We start from the raw sequence: 22,761 nt of genomic DNA, 5'->3' as shown, positions 1-22,761 counted from the left end.
ATCATCTCATGCACCAAAAGGTTGCTGGTTCTTCAATTCCCAGTCAGGGCACATGCCTGGGTTTTGGGCTCAATCTCTAGTAGTGGGCATTGCAGGAGGCAGCCGATCGATGTTTTGATTTCACTTCAATGTTTGTTTCTCCCTCTCCCTTCCTATCTTCCTGGCATTTCTTTGTTCATGTATCAATGTAAAGATTTAGAAAGAAAGCAACGAAGCCAAAAGGGAAGCTTCGGTCTCGAGGTGTGAACCTTTTCCTGGGAAATCCAGTCAGGCTAAAAGATGAGGACCAATTTATACAAGAGAAACAAGAATACTACAGAAGCCCATCTGGAAAGCAAAGTATCAGTGTAATCACTTACAGGGAGAGATACAAATACGGAGAAACCCTGCAGTATTTTTTAAACCCACAGAATTGCCGTTCGTTAGGACAGTTTCTGAACTGTCCAAGTATGTTTGTGCTGGTGACAGCACATGGGAGTGCACAAGAGAATGAGAGATTAATAAAAGTATATTTATCACCATTCCAGGCTGATCTAGTACAGAAAAAAATAGCAACAGATTGACTTAATGCTGAAGGAATGTGTTAACCAGGTCTTATTCTCTGCTGATAACTAAGCAGGGTAATTATCAATGAAAACAGCAAAAATGGACTAATGGTTATTTCATTGCCAACAGAGGAGATTTACAGAAATACTGTACCACAAAAACTAGACAAGATGAGCATTTATGTATCAATTATAGAAATGATTACTGCCTGGCTGTGGTGACTCAGTGGTTGAGCATCGACCTATGAACCATGAGGTCATGGTTCGATTCCCAGTCAGGGCACATGCCCAGGTTGTGAGCTCGATCCACTGTAGGGGGCATGCAGGAGACAGCTAATCAATGATTCTCTCTCATCATTAATGTTTTTCTCTCTCTTTCCCTCTCCCTTCCTCTCTGAAATCAATAAAAATATATTTCAAAAAAAAAAAGAAAGAAATTATTACCAACATTAGGGAATTTAGACCAGCACCCATATGATTAAGGTAGGTATCATGTATATGTGGAAGTCAGTTAAATCAATAATTATGTATTTATATCTTTTTGTAAACAACAGCCAAATAAAGCATTTAGACCTTACCTAGCTCCTTCACTTTCGTGACAATCTGTGCTACAAGTGAGGAGTCACAGCATTCTGAGGAAGGCACTGAAGTGAGAGAAAAAAAGTCACGTAATTTTCTTTTTCAAAAAGGTGAAATATATTCAATGATTTACAAATGACTAAAATTTCTATTTCTGTACCCATTTTACTACAATAAATGCGTGAAAACTAAGTAGAGTTTAAAAGTTGTCTTTAAAACAAGCAGGTGAGCCCTGGCCGGAGTTGATCGGCCTGCACACTGAAGGGTCACCGGTTCGATTCCCAGTCAAGGGCATGTACCTGGGTCTCAGGTTCGCTCCCTGGCCCCTATTGGGCATGTGCGGGGAGGCAACAGCTCAATGTGTCTCTCTCACATCGATATTTTTCTCTCTCTTCTCTCTGTTCCTCCCTTCCACTTATCTGTCTCTGAAAAGCAATGTAAAAAATTTCCTCTGGTGAGGATTAACAAAAAATTAAAATTAAAATTAATAAACAAGCAGTTGAAGAAAATGCACACATAAGAAGAAAAAACTGGTAAAGATAAAGGACCAAGGTACTGGGATTTCTACATATTGCTAACCACCACAAGGTTATAAGCTTTAAAAGCAAAATTACATTTATAGCTAAAATATATGCTTATTTTACTTCATGGAAGCAAATTGTTTTAATATATTAAGTTGGGTTGGTAAGAATTATTTACAACACAAATAACTTAATTTTCATAAAATATTTGTTAAAACAGTTTCACAAAAAGAAAACAGAATTAGTGTCAACCATTCACTGGTTCTGAACAGCAAAGCACAGGGTTGTAGCCAAGCACAGACTCGCTGTCTAAACCATACTCTTACCATTTGATGTCAGCATATAGGGTCTGCACATGCTACAGTCAAAACCAGTGTCCGCCACATTTTCCACTTCTTCTTCAGTATTTAAGTTTTGACAAATTGCATGCATCCATCTAAAAAGACCATATTTGTACACTTAAAAAAAAGGAAATATACTAAGAATGGTTTTCTTTTAAAAATAGGAGTTGACAGTCTCCACATTTCAAATCCCTGTCCAGACCAAAGTTACCCTTTTCCCCTAACCTTGCCTACTGACCCACAAACATTTTCAAAGCTGAGAAGGAAAGAAAAAGGAAAGAAATCAAGTACTAGGAAGGGATAATGGTTTGATGGTCATCCCCTAAAGATCTGGGAAGTTCATTGCGGCAAGTAAGTGCATGGAAATCCAGAGACTGCAAACTGTAGAGTGAGTGAGTGAGTGAGTGTGCGTCATGTAGGGCACCTACCGTGGGGTATACACAGCTCATACAAATGAGGCTGAACAGTAACCGGGAAATAAAAAGAGCTGTCTTGCCTTAGAACAAGGAATTGTGGGCAGAGTCCTGAGAATCCTGCAGTGCTGATAAAATACTACTAATATCACATGTAGAGTTAACTGCTCACAGGGCAGAGTGTACCATTAAAACCAAGATAACCGTCTTGATTTTGAAGCTGCACACAGACCACAGAGGGAGAGCACACAGATATTTAGTGTCTAGACGAGCTTTAAGAAAAAGTGGCTAAAGGCTGAAACTGGTTTGGCTCAGTGGATAGAGCGTCGGCCTGCGGACTGAAGGGTCCCGGGTTCGATTCTGGTTAAGGGCATGCACCTGGGTTGCAGGCACATCCCCAGTAGGAGATGTGCAGGAGGCAGCTGATTGATGTTTCTCTCTCATCGATGTTTCTGACTCTCTATCTCTCTCCCTTCCTCTCTGTAAAAAATCAACAAAATCTATTTTAAAAAAAGAAAAAAAAAAAAGAAAGAAAAAGAGGCTAAAGGAAAACAGAATGTGTGTGAGGGCCTTTGTAAAATCTAATAAAACATTCAGAAACTATCCGAGAAAAATGCATACATGCAGGCAATAATTTGGCTGCATCTATTTTCAAGGGATTTATCAACCCTCAAAAAGCCCTACTAGTAACTTAAAATCTTTAGTCTGGAACTGAGAAGACAAAACTAGAAACTTCTGTGGGTTTCTAGCTCACTAAAAACCTGGAAAGCAAAGGTGTTGTTTCTTAAATTTAAAAAAGTTATTTTCTGATTTTCTTCTACTACATTTATGAGAGAAAAGCTTGCAAACGATGAGGGGAAAAACCGCCAGCACAATACCTATCACACTGTCTGCACTGCAGAATGAGGTCTTCCTCGCGGTAGTTTCGGTAGCAGATGGGGCAGGAAGACAGGCTTGCACAGGGGGCACACTGCGTGTAGTTGTTCTGCCACTCACACCTCAGGCCTGCAGACGTGGCTCCACAGTGTCTGCACCAAACACACCTGAAAGCCAACACCCACCACAAGTCGTGATTTTACTTATTCAGTTACTATATTTCCCCCTCCCAGGCCACAGCATGGCTGGACCCCATTCCTCTCTCACAAGGAAGAGTAGATGGAAATTATTCAATGTATATTTGAAAAATTTGATTAGTAGCTATGATGGTAAATATGTATTATGCAATTAAGCAGACATGGCTAATTTTTAAAAGCTGAAGTAGCGTAAACCCTAGAGTACCATTTGCATTTCCAGCCTCCTTTGGGAACCGTCTGCAAGGGAGGGTCCAAGCAGTAGGTGTGGTAACTGATGTCACAGTCATCGCACAGCAGGAGTCTCCCCGGGTCCGTGGCCTTCCCGCAGGCCTCACACACAGTGCACTCGAGGCACCGCCAGCCTTTGCTGAGAACCACTTTAGTGATCTGGAAAAGAAATAGCCGCCCACATGGTTTATACGTAACCTACACGATGCACATGATGGAATACACCATGTAACTGAATGTGGTGCTTATGTACCTAAAGGCAGAAAAGAGGCAAAACTAACATTTACTGAGTACAAACAGTGGCCCAACACGGAGGGGGACACATTCATATACTTTGAGGAGTCGCCCAACTGGACAGAATAAAAGAAAGCGGTAAATATTTTAATATCTTAATACCTTTTCCCATCCATATAACTATCCTGTGCAGAGGCTTATATGTCCACTTTACAGATGTGGTGACTGGATTTTACAGAAATCAAGTATCCTGCCCCCTTACTGTTAATACTAGAGGCCTGGTGCACAAAATTCATGCGGGGGAGGAGGGGTCCCGCAGCCGAGCCTGCACCCTCTCCAATACGGGACCTCTCGGGGAATGTCCAACTGCCTCTCGCAATCCTGGACCGCTAGCTCCTAACCACTTGCCTGCTTGCCTGCCTGCCTGATCGCCGTTAACCTCCTCTGCCTTCCTGCCTGATCGCCTCTAACCACCTCTGCCTGCCTGATCGGCCCTAACTGCTCCCCTACCAGCCTGATCACCCCTAACCGTAAATGCCGCACCCTGCACCCAGGACCCAGGATTCCCTCCTCCAGTCGGTCACAGACACCCAGGACCCAGGCTGGCTTTGCCTGGGCTGGCTGCAACTTAAGGGAACCGTGGGCAGGTGGCTTTGCCCAGGCCACAGGCACAGCTACAAGCACCCAGGACCACAGGGCGGGCAGCTTGTCCCTCTCCCAGGCCGCAGTCTGGCTGGTCCCCATTCCTCTCTCACAAGCTCATTAGTGCCTGGCTGGTCCCCATTCCTCTCTCTCAAGTGTTGAGTGTCTGAGCTGTTACAGTGTGAAGGCGTGACAGCATGATGACCATTTGCATAATAGCTCTTTATTATATAGGACTAGAGGCCCGGTGCATGAAATTCGTGCAATGGGGGGGGGGGGGTGTTCCCTCAGCTCAGCCTGCCCTGCTCAGAGCAGGCACTGTGTGTGTGTGTGTGTGTGTGTGTGTGTGACAGTGTGTCTGCTGGGGGCCTGCCCCCAGCCACACCGTGGAGGCTTGGAGCAGGCACCACTCTGTGTTGATCTCTCAGGCTCCTGGCCTCCACTGTGTGTTTTTCTCTCCCTTGAGCTGTGGCCAGGGTGGGGTGCTGCCTGCAGGCTGCGCTTTGCTGCTCATGGATCACCAGATCACTGCAGAGACCAGGGGCAGGCCCTGCTGGGTGCGGCCTGTGGGGAACTTTCCTGCTCTGGGATTGCCATGACGATCCCAGGAGCAGGCCCACCTGGGGGCCCCCTGCCCTCTGAACTTGCCTGCTCTGGGATCACCATGGGGTCCCGGCTGGGGGCGAGGCTTAAGCGGTGTGGGGCTTAGGCAGCACATGGGGGTCCCGGCTGGGGCGGGACTTATGCGGCGTGTGGCTTAGGCAGCACACGGGGGTCCCGGCTGGGGCAGGACTTATGCGGCGTGTGCTTAGGCAGCACACGGGGGTCCCAGCTGGGGCAGGGCTTAGGTGACACAATTGCCCCGCGTAAGCCCGGCCACCCAGGGCAGCACATGGGGCCCGGATGGCGTCTGGCGATGGCCAACCCTGACTGCAGTATGCAAATTAGCCATCTTTGATGGCGGCTAATTTGCATATGAAGCTGCTTAGCCAATGGGAAGCGTAGAGAAGGTATGGTCAATTACCCTTTTGTCTTTTATTAGATAGGACTAGAGGCCCAGAGCACAAAAATTTGTCCACTCGGGGGGGGAGGGGGCCCTCAGCTATGGCCTGTGCCTTCTCGCAGTCTGGGACACCTCAGGGGATGACCACCTGCTGGCTTAGGACCGCTCCCTGGGGGGATTTGACCAAAGCTGGCAGTCAGACATCCCACTGGCAGCCTGGGAGCCCTCGGGGGATGTCCACTTGCCAGCGGGGTGCAGGCCTAAGCTGCAGTCCGAAATCCTTAGCGCTGCTGAGGCGGGAGAGGCTCCCACCACCACCGCTGTACGGGAAGCCGTCAGCTGGCTTGTGGCTGAGCAGATCTCCTCCTGTGGGAGCTCACTGATGACCAGGGGGCAGCCCCTGCATTGAGCATCTGCCCCCTGGTGGTCAGTGTGTGTCACAGTGACCAGTGATTCCCAGTCGTTCTGCTGTTAGGGTCAATTTGCATATTACCCTTTTATTATATAGGAGTGCCTGGCCAGCCTGGGTGAGGGGCTGATGTTTGTTTGCAGGCTGGCCACAGCCTCTTCAGGGTGGGGGTCCCTCCTGGGGTGCCTGGTCAGCCTGGGTGAGGGGCTGATGGCTGTTGGCAGGCTGGCCACAGCCCCTTTTGGGTGGGGAGGGGTCCTGCTGGGATGCCTGGCCAGTCTGGGTGAGTGGCTGATGGCAGTTTGCAGATGACCAAGCCCCCCCAGCTGGGACCCTCACCCCATGAGGGTGTGGACATCCTGGGTGAGTGGCTGATGGCTGTTTGCAGGCTGGCCACAACCCCCAGCCACCCAAGCTCCCAGTGGAGGCTGGCTAGAAGCAGGTACCTGGGATTCATTTATCTTCTATAATTGAAACTTTGTTGCCATTAGCAGAGGCCACAGCCAGCTCAGGGCAGACGGGAAGCTTGGCTCTCTACATCGCCCGGGCAAGCAAGCCTCCTGCTTGCTCCAGCTCCATGGCTGCTGCCTGCCATCTTCGTTGGGTTAACTTGCATATAGTCACTCTGATTGGCTGGTGGGCATGGCTTAGGGCATAGCAAAGGTATGGTCAATTAGCATCTTTGTCTTTTATTAGTGTAGACTAGAGATCTGGTGTACAAAAATTTGTGCATTCGGGGGGGGGGGGGGTCCCTCAGCCCGGCCTGTGCCCTCTCTCAGTCTGGGACCCCACGGGGGATGTCCACCTGCTGGCTTAGGCCCGCTGCCCGGGGGGGGGGGGGGGGGGGGTCAGACCTAAGCTGGAAGTCAGACATCCCTCTGGCAGCCCAGGAGCCCTCGGGGGATGCCCACTTGGCAGCGGGGAGCAGGCCTGAGTGTCAGTTGGACATCCTTAGCACTGCTGAGGAGGCAGGAAAGACTCCCACCATCACCACTGTGCTGGCAGCCGTCAGCCTGGCTTGTGGCTGAGCAGAGCTCCCCCTGTGGGAGGCAGCTCCGAGGGCAGCTCCTGCATTGAGTGTCTGCCCCCAGGTGGTCAGTGTGTGCCATAGTGACCAGTCATTCCCAGTCATTCTGCTGTTAGGGTCAATTTGCATACTGCCCTTTTATTATATAGGATAGAGGCCTGGTGCACAGATGAGGCCAGCTGGTTAGCCCTGAAGGGTGTCCTGGATTAGGGTGGGGGTCCCCATTGGGGTGCCTGGTCAGCCTGGGTGAGGGGCTAATGACGGTTTTCAAGCTGGCCACGGCAGTGGGCTGGAAGCAGGTATCTGGGATTTATTTATCTTCTATAATTGAAACTTTGTAGCCTTGAGCGGAGCTCAGGGCTGGCCAGGGCAGGCGGGAATCTTGGCTTCATCTATCGCCAGGGGCAACCCAAGCCTCTTCCTCACTCCAGCTCCATGGCTGCTGCCATCTTAGTTGGGTTAATTTACATATTTTCTCTTGATTGGCTGGCAGGCGTGGCTTGTGGGTGTAGTGGAGGTATAGTCAATTTGCATGTTTCTCTTTTATTAGATCAGAAAGGATTTAAAATGTATTGACATAGTTTCCACTGGCATTTCATGAATTCATGCTTCTGAAACTTGTGTACATTGCAAAGGCACCTGCAGTATTATGTTCAACATAAAAATGCAAAAAAAACAAACAAACGAAAAAAAGTAAAGTGTGAGTTCCCAAGAACTTTTTATGATCTTAGAGGACTAGGACTTTTGAAGTTCACATTCACTCCTCTGTTTATTCCCTCAGGTAACTTTGAGAATCTCTAGAAAAGTTTTTGAATCCCTATATTTCTAAAATACTCCTCAAAGTAGTCACACCATGTAATAGTAAGAATTTAGAATCAACTTAGAGCCTAGAGTCTATTAACAAAAAGGATCACAAAGGGCCTGTGTTATAAGCAATCAAGACAATAAAACTCAGATCATGAAGAATAAGAGCCTAAAGCTACTTAATTCATTGTATGCGGGAAACGTATTTATACGTTTTACGTATTTATACGTTCTACCAGTGTAGTAGAGCGTGGGACACATATTAATACGTTTTTTATAGACTAGCGGTAGAATGCGTATATAAATACGTAAACTAAAGTTATTGTAATTTTACTGAATGTTGCCATTTGCGCAAAAAATTAGCAAAAATGGCCCGCACCACCTGTTAGCGCGCAATAAAAACTACCCGCAAACAATGTGTTAACACATTTCATAGCGCTCGGGAGTTTTCTCGTGTTTCGTGCACCATCTGTTAAGGACAGCTCACAAGTGTTCTCGTTTTTCACGCCCATGGAAAAAGGAGCGAATCTAGATACTTACGTAAATTTTGTTTGGTCCCTCTTCATAGAGGAAAATGTTTTACGCAGTACCATACGTTAAAAAAGTACTAGGAACTTTAATTGTTTAATTGTTTTTGTAAATAAAAATGTTATAATTATTGAAAAACAACACCTAAAGTGCATTATGATGATTTAAATAACGTGCAGTTTGCCCAAAAACGTGCGGTCCCTGGCGTATGTCTTAGAGATTTCTATGCGGTACGCAATGTGCTAAGAGAAAAATAAGTTAAATAAAGGAACAACTATTAAAATGGCATCAGACTTGTCCAGCCAGAGTGGTTCAGTGGTTGAAAGTTGACTATGAACTAGGAGGTCATGGTCTGATTCAGTCAGGGCACATGCCCAATCACATGCTTGATCCCCAGTAAAGGGTGTGCAGGGGGCAGCCAATTGATATTTCTCTCTCATCACTGATGTTCCTATCTCTCTCTCCTTTTCCCTTCCTCTTTCTGAAATCAAGGAAAAACCATATTTTTTTTAAAAAAATGTCATCAAACTTTATTTCAGTAGCCAGAGTTGGAAAGTTTAATTCTATGGAAAAATACTTTTCAAGGTACAATTCTTACTCAAGTAAACCAGTAATCAAGTGTGAAAGTAAAATACCTTTCAGACATCCAAGGACTCAAAATTCAGGTCCCATATAACCCACCTAATGAAGTTACTTAAAGGTATGAGGAACAAAATGAGTGTGTGTACCAAGAAAGGAAAGATATGGGCTCCAGAAAGCAATGACCCCAGTGAAGGAAAGCTTAAGGAAAACAGCTGAACAAGGCCTAGACTGGAACAGGGGTGTGCAGGGAGGGGAAACACTCTTCCCAGAAAAGTAGGTACCTGCCAAAATAATCGGATATGATCTAGCTTCTATAGCAGGTAAAAACAAACAGCATCACAAGCTGATGGAGAATCATGAATTCATGCATTTTCTTCTTGCTATTAAAAACTCCATGAAAAAAAAAGAAAGTCATGGTATGCTACTCAGATGTTCAGTGAACATTTACTGAGTCATAGCCAACACTGTTTATTAACTAAATGCAGTAAAAGAACTACACTGGGGGATGCCGGGAGATTTATCAACCCTCAAAAAGCCCTACTAGTAACTAGCAAGAAATGTATTTTAAGAACTAAGTTAGCATTCATTTCATTCACAGCAGAGTCACAGAATCCAAGTCAGATAAAGCAATAGCACCAGCATCCAATTTAAAGCTATAGAGTTCATTCACGACCAGGACCTGCAGATCAGAAGTGGCTGTAGGGCACGGCTATAGGGTTAAGCCTCAGACTGACCTGTTGGCAAAGCCACAAACAAGTCCCAGCTTAGAGGGCACAGTCCACTTAGCATAATTAGGATTGACCTTATGACGCTCCCTAGATCCTTCCTGGGTAGCTAATGGGCTGTGGGAGGTGCAGTAAGTGCTGCCAAAACAAGTGAAACTCACAAGAACTGTGTAACTATGGTTACCACTACCTTGTTTACCTCTGGCTATAAAATAAAGGCTCAGCTTGCCTCTGGATCTCTCTCTGTGGCCTCAGCCAGGCACAGGAAGATCCACCCAGAGTGGGTGGGCAAACTTTTTGACTCCAGGGCCACAATGGGTTCTTAAACTGGACCGGGGGGCCGGAACAAAAGCATGGATGGAGTGTTTGTGTGAACTAATATAAATTCAAAGTAAACATCATTACATAAAAGGGTACGGTCTTTTTTTTTTTTTTTTTTTTTTTAGTTTTATTCATTTCAAACGGGCCGGATCCGGTCCGCGGGCCGTAGTTTGCCCACGGCTGACCTAGACCCAGCTTATTCTCTTTGTCTGTCATTTCTTCATCCTTTAGCCACCCTCACTCAGGCTTTCGAACCCTTGGCTGAGCTGGCTCAGCACAAGTGGCCACCTGTGGAGAACAGGCTTCAGTAGTGGGGGTGGAGCAAAAAGGGGTGGGTCAGTCATTGTGAGGCTTTTAAAGCCATTTGATATTTTTAAGCATGTGTATTCATTAATTTGATTAGTCTACTAATTCACGTAAATTAGTCTTACATTATCTTATTTACCAAATGGAGGCAAGAACCCTGGGTAGGAAGAGCAGGGTGGCTTAGAGCAGCGGCCAGCAAATATCTGTAAAGGGTCAGATAATGGATATTCTAGACTTGGTGGGGCATGTGGCCTGCTGAACGCCACAACTATGCCATTGCAGTGAGAAGCCAATTACAGACAAGTGTAAACAAAAGAGCATGTCTGCATTCCAATGGAACTGCATTTACAGAAGCAGTTGGTGGGCCAGATTTGGCCTGTGTACCATAGTTTACCAATCCCTGGTGCAGAAGAAAAAGTGTAAGATAGACCCAAGGTATTTAGTGGTAGAAAAAGTGTTTTATATCTTTACTCCTATTAAGTTCTCCTCTTTCACAGACAACTATGCTGTGGTCCTTTACAGCCAAACTCTCAAATGACTCAGTTTACAGTCCCTCTCCAGCACACTAATCTGATTGCTATGCCCATCACCACTGAAAATGCTCAAGCCAGTTAAGATCTCGTAACTCCCAAATGTAGTTGACATGTTAGTGTGTACTGGCCTCTCTGCAGTATTTCAACATTTGAACAGCCCCCACTCCCCAAATCCCCTCTTAGGACAGATTCCAGGGCTCTCCTATCAACTCTTTTGCTCCTATTCACTGGTCTAGTCTTCATTTCTAAGAGCTCTTTCAGGTCCGGTATCATGCAGGGTCCCCACCATGTCTAATGGCATGGTGCATGTGTTTTATAGTCTACTAGAGGCCCCGGTGCATGGATTCATGCACCAGTGGGGTCCCTCGGCCTGGCCTGTGGGGATTGGGCCGAAACTGGCTCTTTGACATCCCCCAAGGAGTCCCAGATTGCAAGAGGGTGGTTCTCGGGTGACACACCCCAAATCGGGCTTCCTCCTCTCTGGTTCCGGGTGCGTCACCTGAGAACCGCAGCTGCCAAGTGACTGCAGCTTGGCAGCTCCTGCATTGAACATCTGCCCCTTGTGGTCATTGTGCATCATAGCTACCGGTCAGATGGTTGAGCAGTCAAACAATCACTTAGGCTTTTATATATGTAGATAATACATATCTGTTTCAACTACAGTAAGGTAACTGGGATGCGACCTTGCTCCCATCATAAAATACTAGAAACTGAACAAAATGTATGAAGCACTCATTTTCAGATACTGGACAAAAGGCAGTCCAGGACTGTGGTTTTTGAGAGGAGTACGACAAGTGAGGTGAGAACTATGATCATCTGCCTGTAGACATTTTCCAGGGTGCTGCCAAGGGAGGGAGAAACCCAGCAGAGTATGATGGTCTCAACAAGCTTAAGCACACATGATGGAGCTCAGGGAGGCTGAGGCAGCTGCAGCCTGCGGGACAGAGGACTGGAAAGGAAGGAGCAGTCTACACAGCATTTCCCTGAGGCCTTTCGCTGAAGACATCTTTGAAGCCAAACAGAGCTCCACTACCAAGGCAAAAGCTCCAGGGAATGTGTAAGTTGAACATTATCAGAGCCCACACAATGTTGGAAAACATGTGGAACTTAACTAGCCAGAGTGGTGAATTGGGGGGAGGAAAGGGTATGACCAAGTGGCAGGGAAGAATAAACTAGCGCTACCCCGGCCATCACAAAAGTGTCATCGGGGGAACCCCAGTGGGTCTGGGGGTCAGAACTATTTTCATAATTATACTAAGACTTTGTCTTTTCCATGTTAATCCACTCAGTGTTGTTTTACAGAGGCTGCATGATGTACACAACAGCATTACAATGACACCATCCAAGCTGTGCCTGTATAATTTTGTTTTAAAAAATTCCCAATTTCTAAAATAAAATATTCAATATTTGTTATCCTCAGAAATAAAAATTCTATGGGGCCCTTGATAATTTTTAAGATTGTTAATGGTTCTAAAACCAAAATGTTTATAAAGAAGCTTCAAAAGTTTTAAATTCATCCACAAATCACTGCCACAACAAAAACTCAATATTTTTTAAAGAAAGAAAACCCAAACTCCCTACAATATACTATTTTAATTCACAATGTCCACATTCAATCAAAAATTACTAGATGCTATGAAAGTATCTACCAATGAGCAGAAAAATTAGTTAATACAGTGAGAAATGCCAGGTAAATATATACAAAGGCTTAAAGAAAAAAACTTTTAACTACAAAATAATCCTATGTAATTATGGACAAACATGGTAATTGACCGTACCTTCACTAAATCTCCCACTGGCTAATCAGCGTGATATGCAAATTAACCGCCAAAAAGATGGCAACTAATTTGCATACTGTAGGCAGGGTGGTTCAGCGCCATCCCACCTGCCCCACCGCCATCCGGGCCTGCTATCTATGACCTGAGGCGGCAGGCATCCGTGTGCGACCTGACCCGGGGCGTCCCGTGTGTGAACTGACCTGGGGCAGCGCCCCAACCACCAGATCGGCCCTGCCGTGTACGCGACCCGGGGAGGTGGGACAGGCACCGAGGGATCGGGCCTGCCATCTGACACCCGGGGAGCGGGCCTAAGCCAGCAGGTGGTTATCTCCCAAGGGGTCCCAGACTGTGAGAGGGCACAAGTGGGGCTGAGGAACACCCCCACCACCACCCCTCCCCCTCCAGTGCACACACTTTTGTGCACCGGGTCTCTAGTAAACTATAAAATGGAGCTGAGATTAAAGAATACAATTCTCTGAAAAATCCACTGGATGGGCTTTAGTGGATTACACACTTCCTAACAACGCTGAGTTTTGGGAAATATAGAAACTATACAAACTAAAGCACTCAGAGAAAAACTGGGGGAAAAAACAATAGTGTCAGTAATCTGGGGGAAATGTTATGCAATTTCACACACACACCTGAAATTCCAGAAACAGGGGAAGGAAACATAAAAAAGTTTTTGAAGAAAAATGGCCAAGATTGACCATTAAAAACATTAACGTCCTGACCCAAGAAGCCTAACGGACACACTCTGTATATGGTTAGGGTGGAGAAGAGAGCATGTGGGGAGAGAGAGACCCAGGAGCACTAACACTTTACTAACTATTCTAGGTGCTCTCAACTTTTATAATTAATAAGCAGAATGAATCAACTAAACCTCATGCCTTAGAAATAATAGTATAAAGCACATCTTAAAATAAATATTACTTTTTCAAGACAATAGCAGGATAATCACTACAATTCAAAGACAATAGATTTATAGAGTCAATTTCTTCAGGTAACACTTGAAAGGCAATACTGAAAGTATTTAAGTATTGGCCCATATGTACAATTATCCTGACAATATTTGATTAATTATAAGAATTGGAAGCAGCATACAGTGGGGCCTTGACTTACGAGTTTAATTCATTCCATGACAGAGCTCATAACTCAAATTACTCGTATGTCAAATCAAAAAGTGAACGAGTGAGACACGTGATGCTGGGCTGATGTTGTGGCGTTCACTGTGAAGTTCGCTGCGCCAACCAGCGGTGGGGTATCTGAAGCTGGCTTGTAACCCGAATTTTAGCTCGCAACTCAAAGCAAAAAATCGGCCGAGAGATGGCTCATATCTCAAAAAACTCGTAAGTCGGGACACTCGTAAGTCAAGGCCCCACTATACTATCCAAATCAAATGTAACTGTATTTTTTGTTACGACATTTAAATGTAAGCATATTTACCTTAATACTGACACAGTATGGATGGTAACACTGCCCACACTGAGAACAGGCCAGTAATCTTCCCTCTGCTCCTTGGCCAAAACTGCCACAAACTACGCACATATCCTGAAATTAAGAACATGTGAACATAAGAATGCACTAAAATTTTATAATTTTATAGTATGATTCTTAGCTAGCACAGCTCTAGAGCTAGATATGAGATGGCTTCAGTGCACATGACATAAAGAAGAAGTGGGCAAGGAGGATTCAGAAGTGGAAAACTGGAAATAGCTAAGTTCAAACCTGATGCAAAGTGAACTTGTCACTACTAGAAAACAGCACAACCGTATTGTGCATGGAGTTTTCTTCTTCATCCTTATTCGATGAAATATCAGCAGCAGACACCTAGAAAAAGCAAAAAAGATAAAATATCATGACCAAGTAGTGTTTATCCCAGGAACGCAAGATAGCTTTAGCACACAAAAATCTAAGTGATGTAATTCAGCATATTAGCAGTAAGTCACAGGATTATTTGTAAAATTCAGAAAAGGCATTTGAAGAATCCAACATCTACTCAAAATTAAAAAAAAAAATCTCAACAAATTATGAATAGATAGTAGCTTCTTCAAACTGATTTAGGATGTCTGTTAAGAAAAACAAAACAAAACTAGAGCTAACACCATATGTTATGACAAAAGATTAAATGCTAACTCCCCAAGATAAAAAACAAGGTTACCTGATTTCATCCCATCTACCCAACACTATACTAAAGGTAACAGCAAATGTAATAAAGAATAAAAATGAGCCAAAACCGGTTTGGCTCAGTGGACGGAGCGTCGGCCTGTGGACTGGGGGGTCCCGGGTTCGATTCCGGTCGGGGGCATGTGCCTGGGTTGCGGGCACACCCCCAGTGGGAGATGTGCAGGAGGCGGCTGATCGGTGTTTCTCTCTCATCGATGTTTCTGGCTCTCTATCCCTCTCCCTTCCTCTCTGTAAAAAAAAATCAATAAAATATATTAAAAAAAAAAAAAAAAAGAATAAAAATGAAATGACATAAAACTTTATTTGCAGACATAATTGTGTATGCACAAAATCTACAAATGAATTCTACAAATATGCAACTAGAAGCAATAAGGGAGTTTTAGTTAAGGTTGTAGGATACAAAATCAATAGCAAAAATGAATATTGTCTCCAGATAGTAACAACCACAATATGAAATTAAGACATTACCATTTACATTAGCATAAAAAATATGGAAGACTTCACATGAATCAAGAAATGCTGTGAGAAATCTGTATGTTAAATACTAAATAACAGCACTGAAGAGAAATTAAAGACCTAAAAAATGGAGAGATACACAAAGTACATCGTTAAAAAGCCAATTTCCCCCACACTGATCTGTTGTTTGAATGCAAACCCAACCAAGATCCCACCAGACTTATTTGTAGAAATTGACAAGCTAATTCTATAATTCATACAAAAATATGAAGGATTTAGGCTGGTCAAAACAACTTTGAAAAAGTAGAATATTAGAAGACTAATGGTGTCTGATTTCAAGAGTAGTTATAAAGAAGAAGTGATCAAAACAGTCCAGTATTGGATTGCCTAAAGATAGAGAAAATTTAGAGATTCCAAAATTAGATCCACAAATATACAGATAACTAACTTTCACGAATGATACAAAAGCAATTCAGAAAATGGTACTAAAACAACTGGATATTCAGTATGCCAAAAAGTAAACTTTGATCCATACTCACACGAGCCATAAAAATTAACTCAAATTGGATCACCGATCTAAATGCAAAATCTAATACCACAAAACTGCTATAAGAGCCCTAACTGGTTGCTCAATGGATAGAGCGTCGGCCTGTGGACTGAAGGGTCCCAGGTTTGATTCCGGTCAAGGGCATGTACCTTGGTTGTGGGCACATCCCCAGCAGGGGGTGTGCAGGAGGCAACAGATCGATGTTTCTCTCTCATCGATGTTTCTAACTCCCTCTCCGTTCCTCTCTGTAAAAAATCAATAAAATGTATTTTTTTAAAACTGCTATAACACTGAATACATTTCTAACATTTCTCAGACACCAAAAGCACAATCCACAGAAGAAAATATATTGGACTTTGTCAAAATTAAAGCATCTGGTCTTCACAAGACATAGTTATGAAAAGAAATGAATTTGCATTCTTAAAACAGGACCAGAACCCATGTTCCTTTGCTCCTTCAGTAGTAAAATTAAACAATCCCACCTGACTCCTGAACTTAAAATGACAATTAGAATTTGAAAAACAGGATTTTAAGGGAATAGTTACTGCAGGAAATATTACCTGCCAAATAGTCATCGTTGTTTTTTTAAATATATATTTAACTAAAGCCTCATCCAAGTGTCAACAAACAAATATTTATCAACCTTAAAATGTCCAAGTAGTCATAAAATCCTCCACATTTTAGAGTCCATGCTAACCTGCAACATCTCTCATTTCTTCTGTAAACCATTTTATATAACACTGAGAACAGCTCCAACCAAAAACTTAAATGCCAACAGAATTTTTTCAAGTAAACAAGAATATGACAGGAGTTTGCCCTTTTTTAAATAATAAAGAAAATATCCATTTGTATTTGGGAGGAGTGTTAGCATAGAAAGAACAGTGTCAAAAAAAAAAAAAAAAAAAAAAAAGAAGGCAAGAAAAAAGAAGAAGGATTGGAAAGTAGAAAGCCTGACCAGAAGTGTTTAAGCAAAAACACAGTAAAATAACAATGTTAGCCTATTTATGTGACTCTTAACATCTACATAATTGCTATCCAAGAGATTACCATCATCAGTCGACGTGTTAAGGATTACAGCGAACAGAAAGGAGAGCCTTACCCCGGGTAGCACAACTGTCCCCATTCCACTTTTCAATTTGGACCTGCCTCTGCCGCCACGGCCGGACAGTCCGGCACCTCGAGGTCTCCGCTTTCCTGGAAACCCCGACCCACGGCCCTACACAACAGATAAGGAAAGGTCAGCATTCTGTACAAGCCCCAAAGAATTAGAAAAATTAAATGGGAGGCAAAAAATCTTATTAAATGTTACACATACAGTTTCTTCTTTTTTAATTTTGATCAGATAAATATTGAGATATCAGGGTTATTACTTGTGTCTTTTAACATATATTCTGCAACTTAAAAACATAAACATAAAATACGTACAACCTCAGAGTCAAACTTCAGGTCTGTCAGTTACAAATGCCCTACACCTGCAAACCCTGGCCTTATTTTTCCATTGCCTAACCCTGCATTCCAGATGGCTAGAACATCCACAGCCCACCCAAGTATCTCCATGTGCAACACCTGTAATCAATATACAGGAAGTATAAGAAACTACTCTGGCTACCTGGTCTCTCAGTAATCATGGTAAGAGCTAACCTGCTGAAGACTTACTAGAACTATCTTAGCATGTTTTACTCTCAACAATCTTATAAGGTCAGTCCTATTTTATTATCCCCATTTAAGAGACACAATACACTGAGGGATGAAAGGTACAATAACTTATCAAAAGCCACAGACCTAGCAAGTCTGGTTCTTAACCACTATTGTGAACTGCCACATTGCACAAAAGCTAATTTTTGCTAGTACACAATAGTATTTCTTCTAGCCATTAAAACTGTCAACTTCTCTTACTATTCAATAGTTGTCTGTATGGACTGAACATGAGTGCCTCATTCTACTATAGTATTTAGAGTGCAGTTTAATTATAGGTAGGAAAATGGTGGAAGTATAAAAGGCTTGCTTTGAATCATCTAGATAATAATTACTTAAAACAGAAAAAAATTTATCTGAATTTTTTCCCAACACAAGAAAAAATTCTATGGGAAAACACGTTAAATTCCCAGATATTTTAACAAATAAATACTAGAATTATTTGTTGTGGTTTTCTTTTTCTTGTTTATACTCAGACTTATCTATTACTACCTCAAAAACCTAAAATTTACATATCCTGGTATGTATTTAAAATTATGCCTGGCTGGTGTGGCTCAATGGTTAAGCATCAACCTATGAACCAGGAGATCACAGTTTAATTCCCTATCAGGGCACATGCCCGGTTTGCAGGCTTAATCCCCAGTAGGAGGCATACAGGAAGCAGCCAATCAATGATTCTCTCTCATCATTGATTTTTCTATTTCTCTCCCTCTCTCTTCCTCTCTCTGAAATCAATAAAAATATATTTTAAAAATGTATTAAAATACTCAAGAAAATCCTTTGCTATTTTTTCCCTAACAAGTTAAATAGTATTTATGTTCAACTGATCTCACTAATCACAGTTTGAAATGTTGCACTCATTACCCAGTTAGCAGAACAGTTTCAAAGTTAATAATTAATGATTATATTGTGAGCATACGACACATACATATGAACAAAAGGGGAGGAAGTAATCTATTTCTTCCTTCAGTTTTAATAAATCCTTCCAATTTTCAAACTGCCCCTCCTTGTCCTCTAGATCTCTGAGCTTCTTTGAACCAGGGGTAGTGTAGGGCTGACTTGGATAGTTTCTTCTTGTTCTTTTGTTAATAGGTATGAAACAATTTTTAAAACTTAAGTCAAAGATTAAAGGAAGACTATAATAATCTCACAATTTATTTTTCCCCAACATCCAATGACACCAGTGAAAATTGGTGGTATTTGCTTCAAAACTGTCAAACAAGTCATCTTTAAACACTTAAAAAAAAATACTTATACTTTCAACACCTTGCATGATATCAGAATGAGTTAAAAAAAATCTTCCAATGCTGACAGAAAATTACAAAGTGGAATCTACAACTCCTTTGAAATCTTTGATTCATCTAAATTAAACACCCTTATTCCAGAATTACATCAAATGTAGAAGATAAAGGAAAACTGTGTTCTTTAGTCAGTAAAATATTTCAACTTTTCAGATGATTAACCATTTTCAAATTAATTTTTTACTCTTCAAAATGCATCAGACTAAACTTACTTTAAGAACTAGGGAGTTACCCAATGACATGGAAAAGGCCCTATAATTTTGAGGTTAACACAGCCAATGAAATCTGCAACGACTCTGGTATTTCTTCTTCACTATTACATTAATAGCTTAGTGTAGTTTTTCTCTTGTAAGCAACGAAATTTTATGATATCACAAAAAATAACCAATAACTAATTACTTCATAGCCTCTGTGACAAGGATTTGACCCATACTGTTAATTACAACATAAAAGGAAGAAACCATGGAAAAGGTATTAAAAATTTACACTTAAAATGAGAGGTGCAAAATTACAATTTAATTTCCTCCTAATTCATATTTTTAAGTGCAAACAGGTTGTCTCTTCATTATTAAAATTTTTAGGTTAAAGACGTGGCTCTGAAAGCTGAACTAGTTAGAAAAGAAAGGTTCAATTTCTGAACTTCTACTCGGATAAGACCAGAAAGAAATGATACATGAATGTAAATGCAATTTTATTTACCACTTTGATGCTCCAAATGGCACTGCCAGGAAGCTGCCTGGGTTTAAAAATTTCCCGACCTTCTGAAATGTCTGGGGACCAGGAAGGTGGGCTCACTGTATTATGGGTACTCCAAGCCCCCTAGGATATGGCAGGTGAGAAAATAGATGTGTAAAACTCAGCAACATAAAAGGTCAAAGCCAGCAACTAAGGAATTTTAGAACAGCAAAAACAAATGCAGACGTGTGGAAATTTAGGACAAATTGCTTCAAGTTAGGGAAAAGAAGCTTATCACTTACAGTGACTTTATAATTAAATGTTTGCAGCTACAAATTACATTCAATATTTTATTCTGGTTGAAACATCAGCACAATGAAACATTAAAAATTAAGGTTTATATGAAATCAACACTGACTTATGCATTGCAATGATAACACCAAGTATAAATAAAAGGCGAACTCTAAAACTAGCACTATAAGAAACTATTTGGGGATTACTTTCTTCTAACAACAGTCACGCCACTGGCAAGGAGAATCGATAGATAACCTTAAAGAATGCATGTAACCCACTGCTATAACAACCCAACCAGGAGGCAAAAAAAGCAATCAGAAAATGCAATAAAAAAATGAGCAATCAATAGACACATTCACTTTAAATTGTGGAAAGTTAGTTTGTAACCTTCAGATGCAAATACCATTATAATCCTAGCATCTAATTACTCTTCCTTCAATGACCATTCATTGTGAGTTTTGGTTTTTAGTTAAGGGACTTATACTTAGATTACATCCTAGGGATTAAGTTGAAAACTGAAAATGTTAAAGCAATTGTCCTAAATTTGAAAATTAAAATGCCTAAAGTATCTGATTATTTATACAAGAAATAGTAACTTACTAGAATAGTTACAATAAAACTAAGACATTTTACTACCAAATAACTACATTCAGCAATAATCTGAACTAATATGATGAAAACGCTAAGCAGCATGAAGAAAAATGTTTACTCCACAAAACTAACACTTTAAAGAAAAACACAAAATAAATGTCAAACAATAAAGTACCTATTTTGAATTAGGTAATTCAACAATGCTTAAACTTTAGACAACACAGTACTTACCAGGTTTCTAGAATATTATCAAACTACCACCTAGTAACCTATTAATCACATAAAAATACCACTGGGAATTTAAATAATCAACCAAAAAGAAGAGCTTGACTATCCTCTGTGGAGCAGATAGTTAATGGGAAAACAGTATTTAAGGAAAAACCACGGAGGAAGGGACTGCACTTCTAACCAATCTACCTACCTCCCTTTAAGCTCAGCTAAAGGCTACACTGATCTCGCTCACTTCCCCACTATGAGTCTACTTCCCGCAGACCTGTCTTCTTTCCTGCTGGGTCCAGGTCTTTGGTAACCTGTTGTCACTGAAAGCCCTTTCTCTATGCTTATTTACTCAAACTCTCAACATCCACAGAGCTCTGTTGGGTTCGGAGCAGCCCCCTGTGAAATGGTTTCCTGCTGTCTGCTGCCAAACTTCGACCTTCATCAGTTGCCACGCAAGTTCTTCCTCCACCTGCCCTCCAAAGCCCCGCCTCTCCCAGGGCTGGAGCTGGACAACCTTCTCCTCACGCAGTCTTATCCTGAATGGTCTTGTTGGCAATGAGGGCTGGAAACACCCTGATGGATCTGTTGTCTCACAAGTTCACATGTTCTGAGAGAACTTCCCTCTTAGCATTTCCATTTTCTCACATGAAATGTCTCAAGTTTACCATGTCTAAACTCTCTCCCTTCGCCTGTCCCCTCTCAGACTCTAACCCCTTTTAGAAGCGGCTGGGAGTCATGAAATAATTCTCTTCCCTACTCACTCTCCCCGCTGCCTCCTCAATCCTTTCTCCCACCACTCCTTCAATCCAAACCACTGGTAAATCTGGTTCATTTTAGCCTCCAGTCTCTTCTCTGATCATTCTGCTTCTCCGTCTCCCACTGCCTGGCCCAACCCCACTCCAAAAGGCCTCAACTTTTTTAGCCTCTTCTTTGCCTGCATCTCCTCAAGCCTTTATCCATGCAGCAGCCAGAAAGGCTTTTCAAAAATTCAAATCTGATCAAGCAAGTCACTACTGTTGTAAACCATTCAACAGTTCTCAGTGCACTTCAAACTCAACCCTGCCCACTGCCTCTCTCCAACCTCGGGGTGTAGCGCTGTCCTGCTGCCCACCCACCTCGGCTACCCAGGCTGCCCGGCTGTCCTTCAAACACGCCTCACTCTGCATGCAACAGAGCCCTGCTAACTCAGAACAATTCCAACTCCGATGGCTGCTTCTTCCGATTCCTCAGGTATGACCTTAATATTTGCTCATCAGCAAGGCCCTTCCTCAAATGAACCATCATTTCCCTTACCACACCTTTGTATCCTCTCATTGGCCACAATTTGGGCTCATATGTTGTATTGCTTCTAATTATTTAGTGGTAGAGAGTAGAGGCAAGAGATGTGTGAATTAGTTCTCAATAGTTCAACTGGTTTTTCTCTGAGGGTATCTGACTAATGTACATCATAAATTCCTTTTGGTAGATTGTTTAGGTTATGTCAATAGGCAGTTCTTAAAACATATCATAAAAAGTTATACTTGAAGCAGCCAAAATGCGGAGACAAAGAAACAGGTCACAAATGGCAGAAATGGAGGAAAGCAAACGACTGGATATAGAGTTCAAGGCCACGTTCATAAGGTTTTTCAAGAATTTTATGGAAACCGCTGATAAATTTAATGAGTCCCTCAATAAGTATAGTGAGACCATGGAGGACATGAAAAAGGACCAACTAGAAATTAAGCATACACTGACTGAAATAAAGAATAATCTACAGAGATCCAACAGCAGACAAGAGGATCCCAAGAATCAAGTCAAAGATTTGAAATACAAAGAAACAAAAAATACCCAACTGAAAAAGAAAAAAGAAAAGAGACTCCAAAAATATGAAGATAGTGTAAGGAGCCTCTGGGACAACTTCAAGCGTACCAACATCAGAATTATAGGGGTACCAGAAGAAGAGAGAGGGCAAGATATTGAAAACCTATTTGAAGAAATAATGACAGAAAACTTCCCCTACCTGGTGAAAGAAATAGACTTACAAGTCCAGGAAGCGCAGAGAACCCCAAACAAAAGGAATCCAAAGAGGACCACACCAAGACACATCATAATTAAAATGCCAAGAGCAAAAGACAAAGAGAGAATCTTAAAAGCAGCAAGAGAAAGACAGTCAGTTACCTACAAGGGAGTACCCATCCGACTGTCAGCTGATTTCTCAACAGAAACCA

The 22,761-nt window shown here is 42.3% G+C and overlaps 1 protein-coding gene across 1 annotated transcript in view; it reads right to left on the bottom strand.

The window, feature by feature from the left end:
• Positions 1 to 22,761, bottom strand: part of KMT2C (lysine methyltransferase 2C) — a 260,224-nt gene that overhangs the window by 76,345 nt on the left and 161,118 nt on the right. The window contains exons 15-22 of the mRNA XM_081101731.1: positions 19,475 to 19,594; positions 16,879 to 16,995; positions 14,318 to 14,419; positions 14,036 to 14,140; positions 3,678 to 3,859; positions 3,278 to 3,442; positions 1,972 to 2,081; positions 1,124 to 1,189 (exon numbers count right to left, since the gene is read on the bottom strand). Of these exons, the coding sequence (XP_080957857.1) occupies positions 1,124 to 1,189; positions 1,972 to 2,081; positions 3,278 to 3,442; positions 3,678 to 3,859; positions 14,036 to 14,140; positions 14,318 to 14,419; positions 16,879 to 16,995; positions 19,475 to 19,594 (967 nt within the window). The remainder of the gene's footprint in view (positions 1 to 1,123; positions 1,190 to 1,971; positions 2,082 to 3,277; positions 3,443 to 3,677; positions 3,860 to 14,035; positions 14,141 to 14,317; positions 14,420 to 16,878; positions 16,996 to 19,474; positions 19,595 to 22,761) is intronic.

This window comes from Myotis nattereri, assembly GCF_964212035.1.
Source record: "Myotis nattereri genome assembly, chromosome: 11".
NCBI lineage: Eukaryota > Metazoa > Chordata > Mammalia > Chiroptera > Vespertilionidae > Myotis > Myotis nattereri.
The sequence above is the reverse complement of the archived record's forward strand: the minus strand, read 5'-3'. Positions and strand labels throughout refer to the sequence as shown.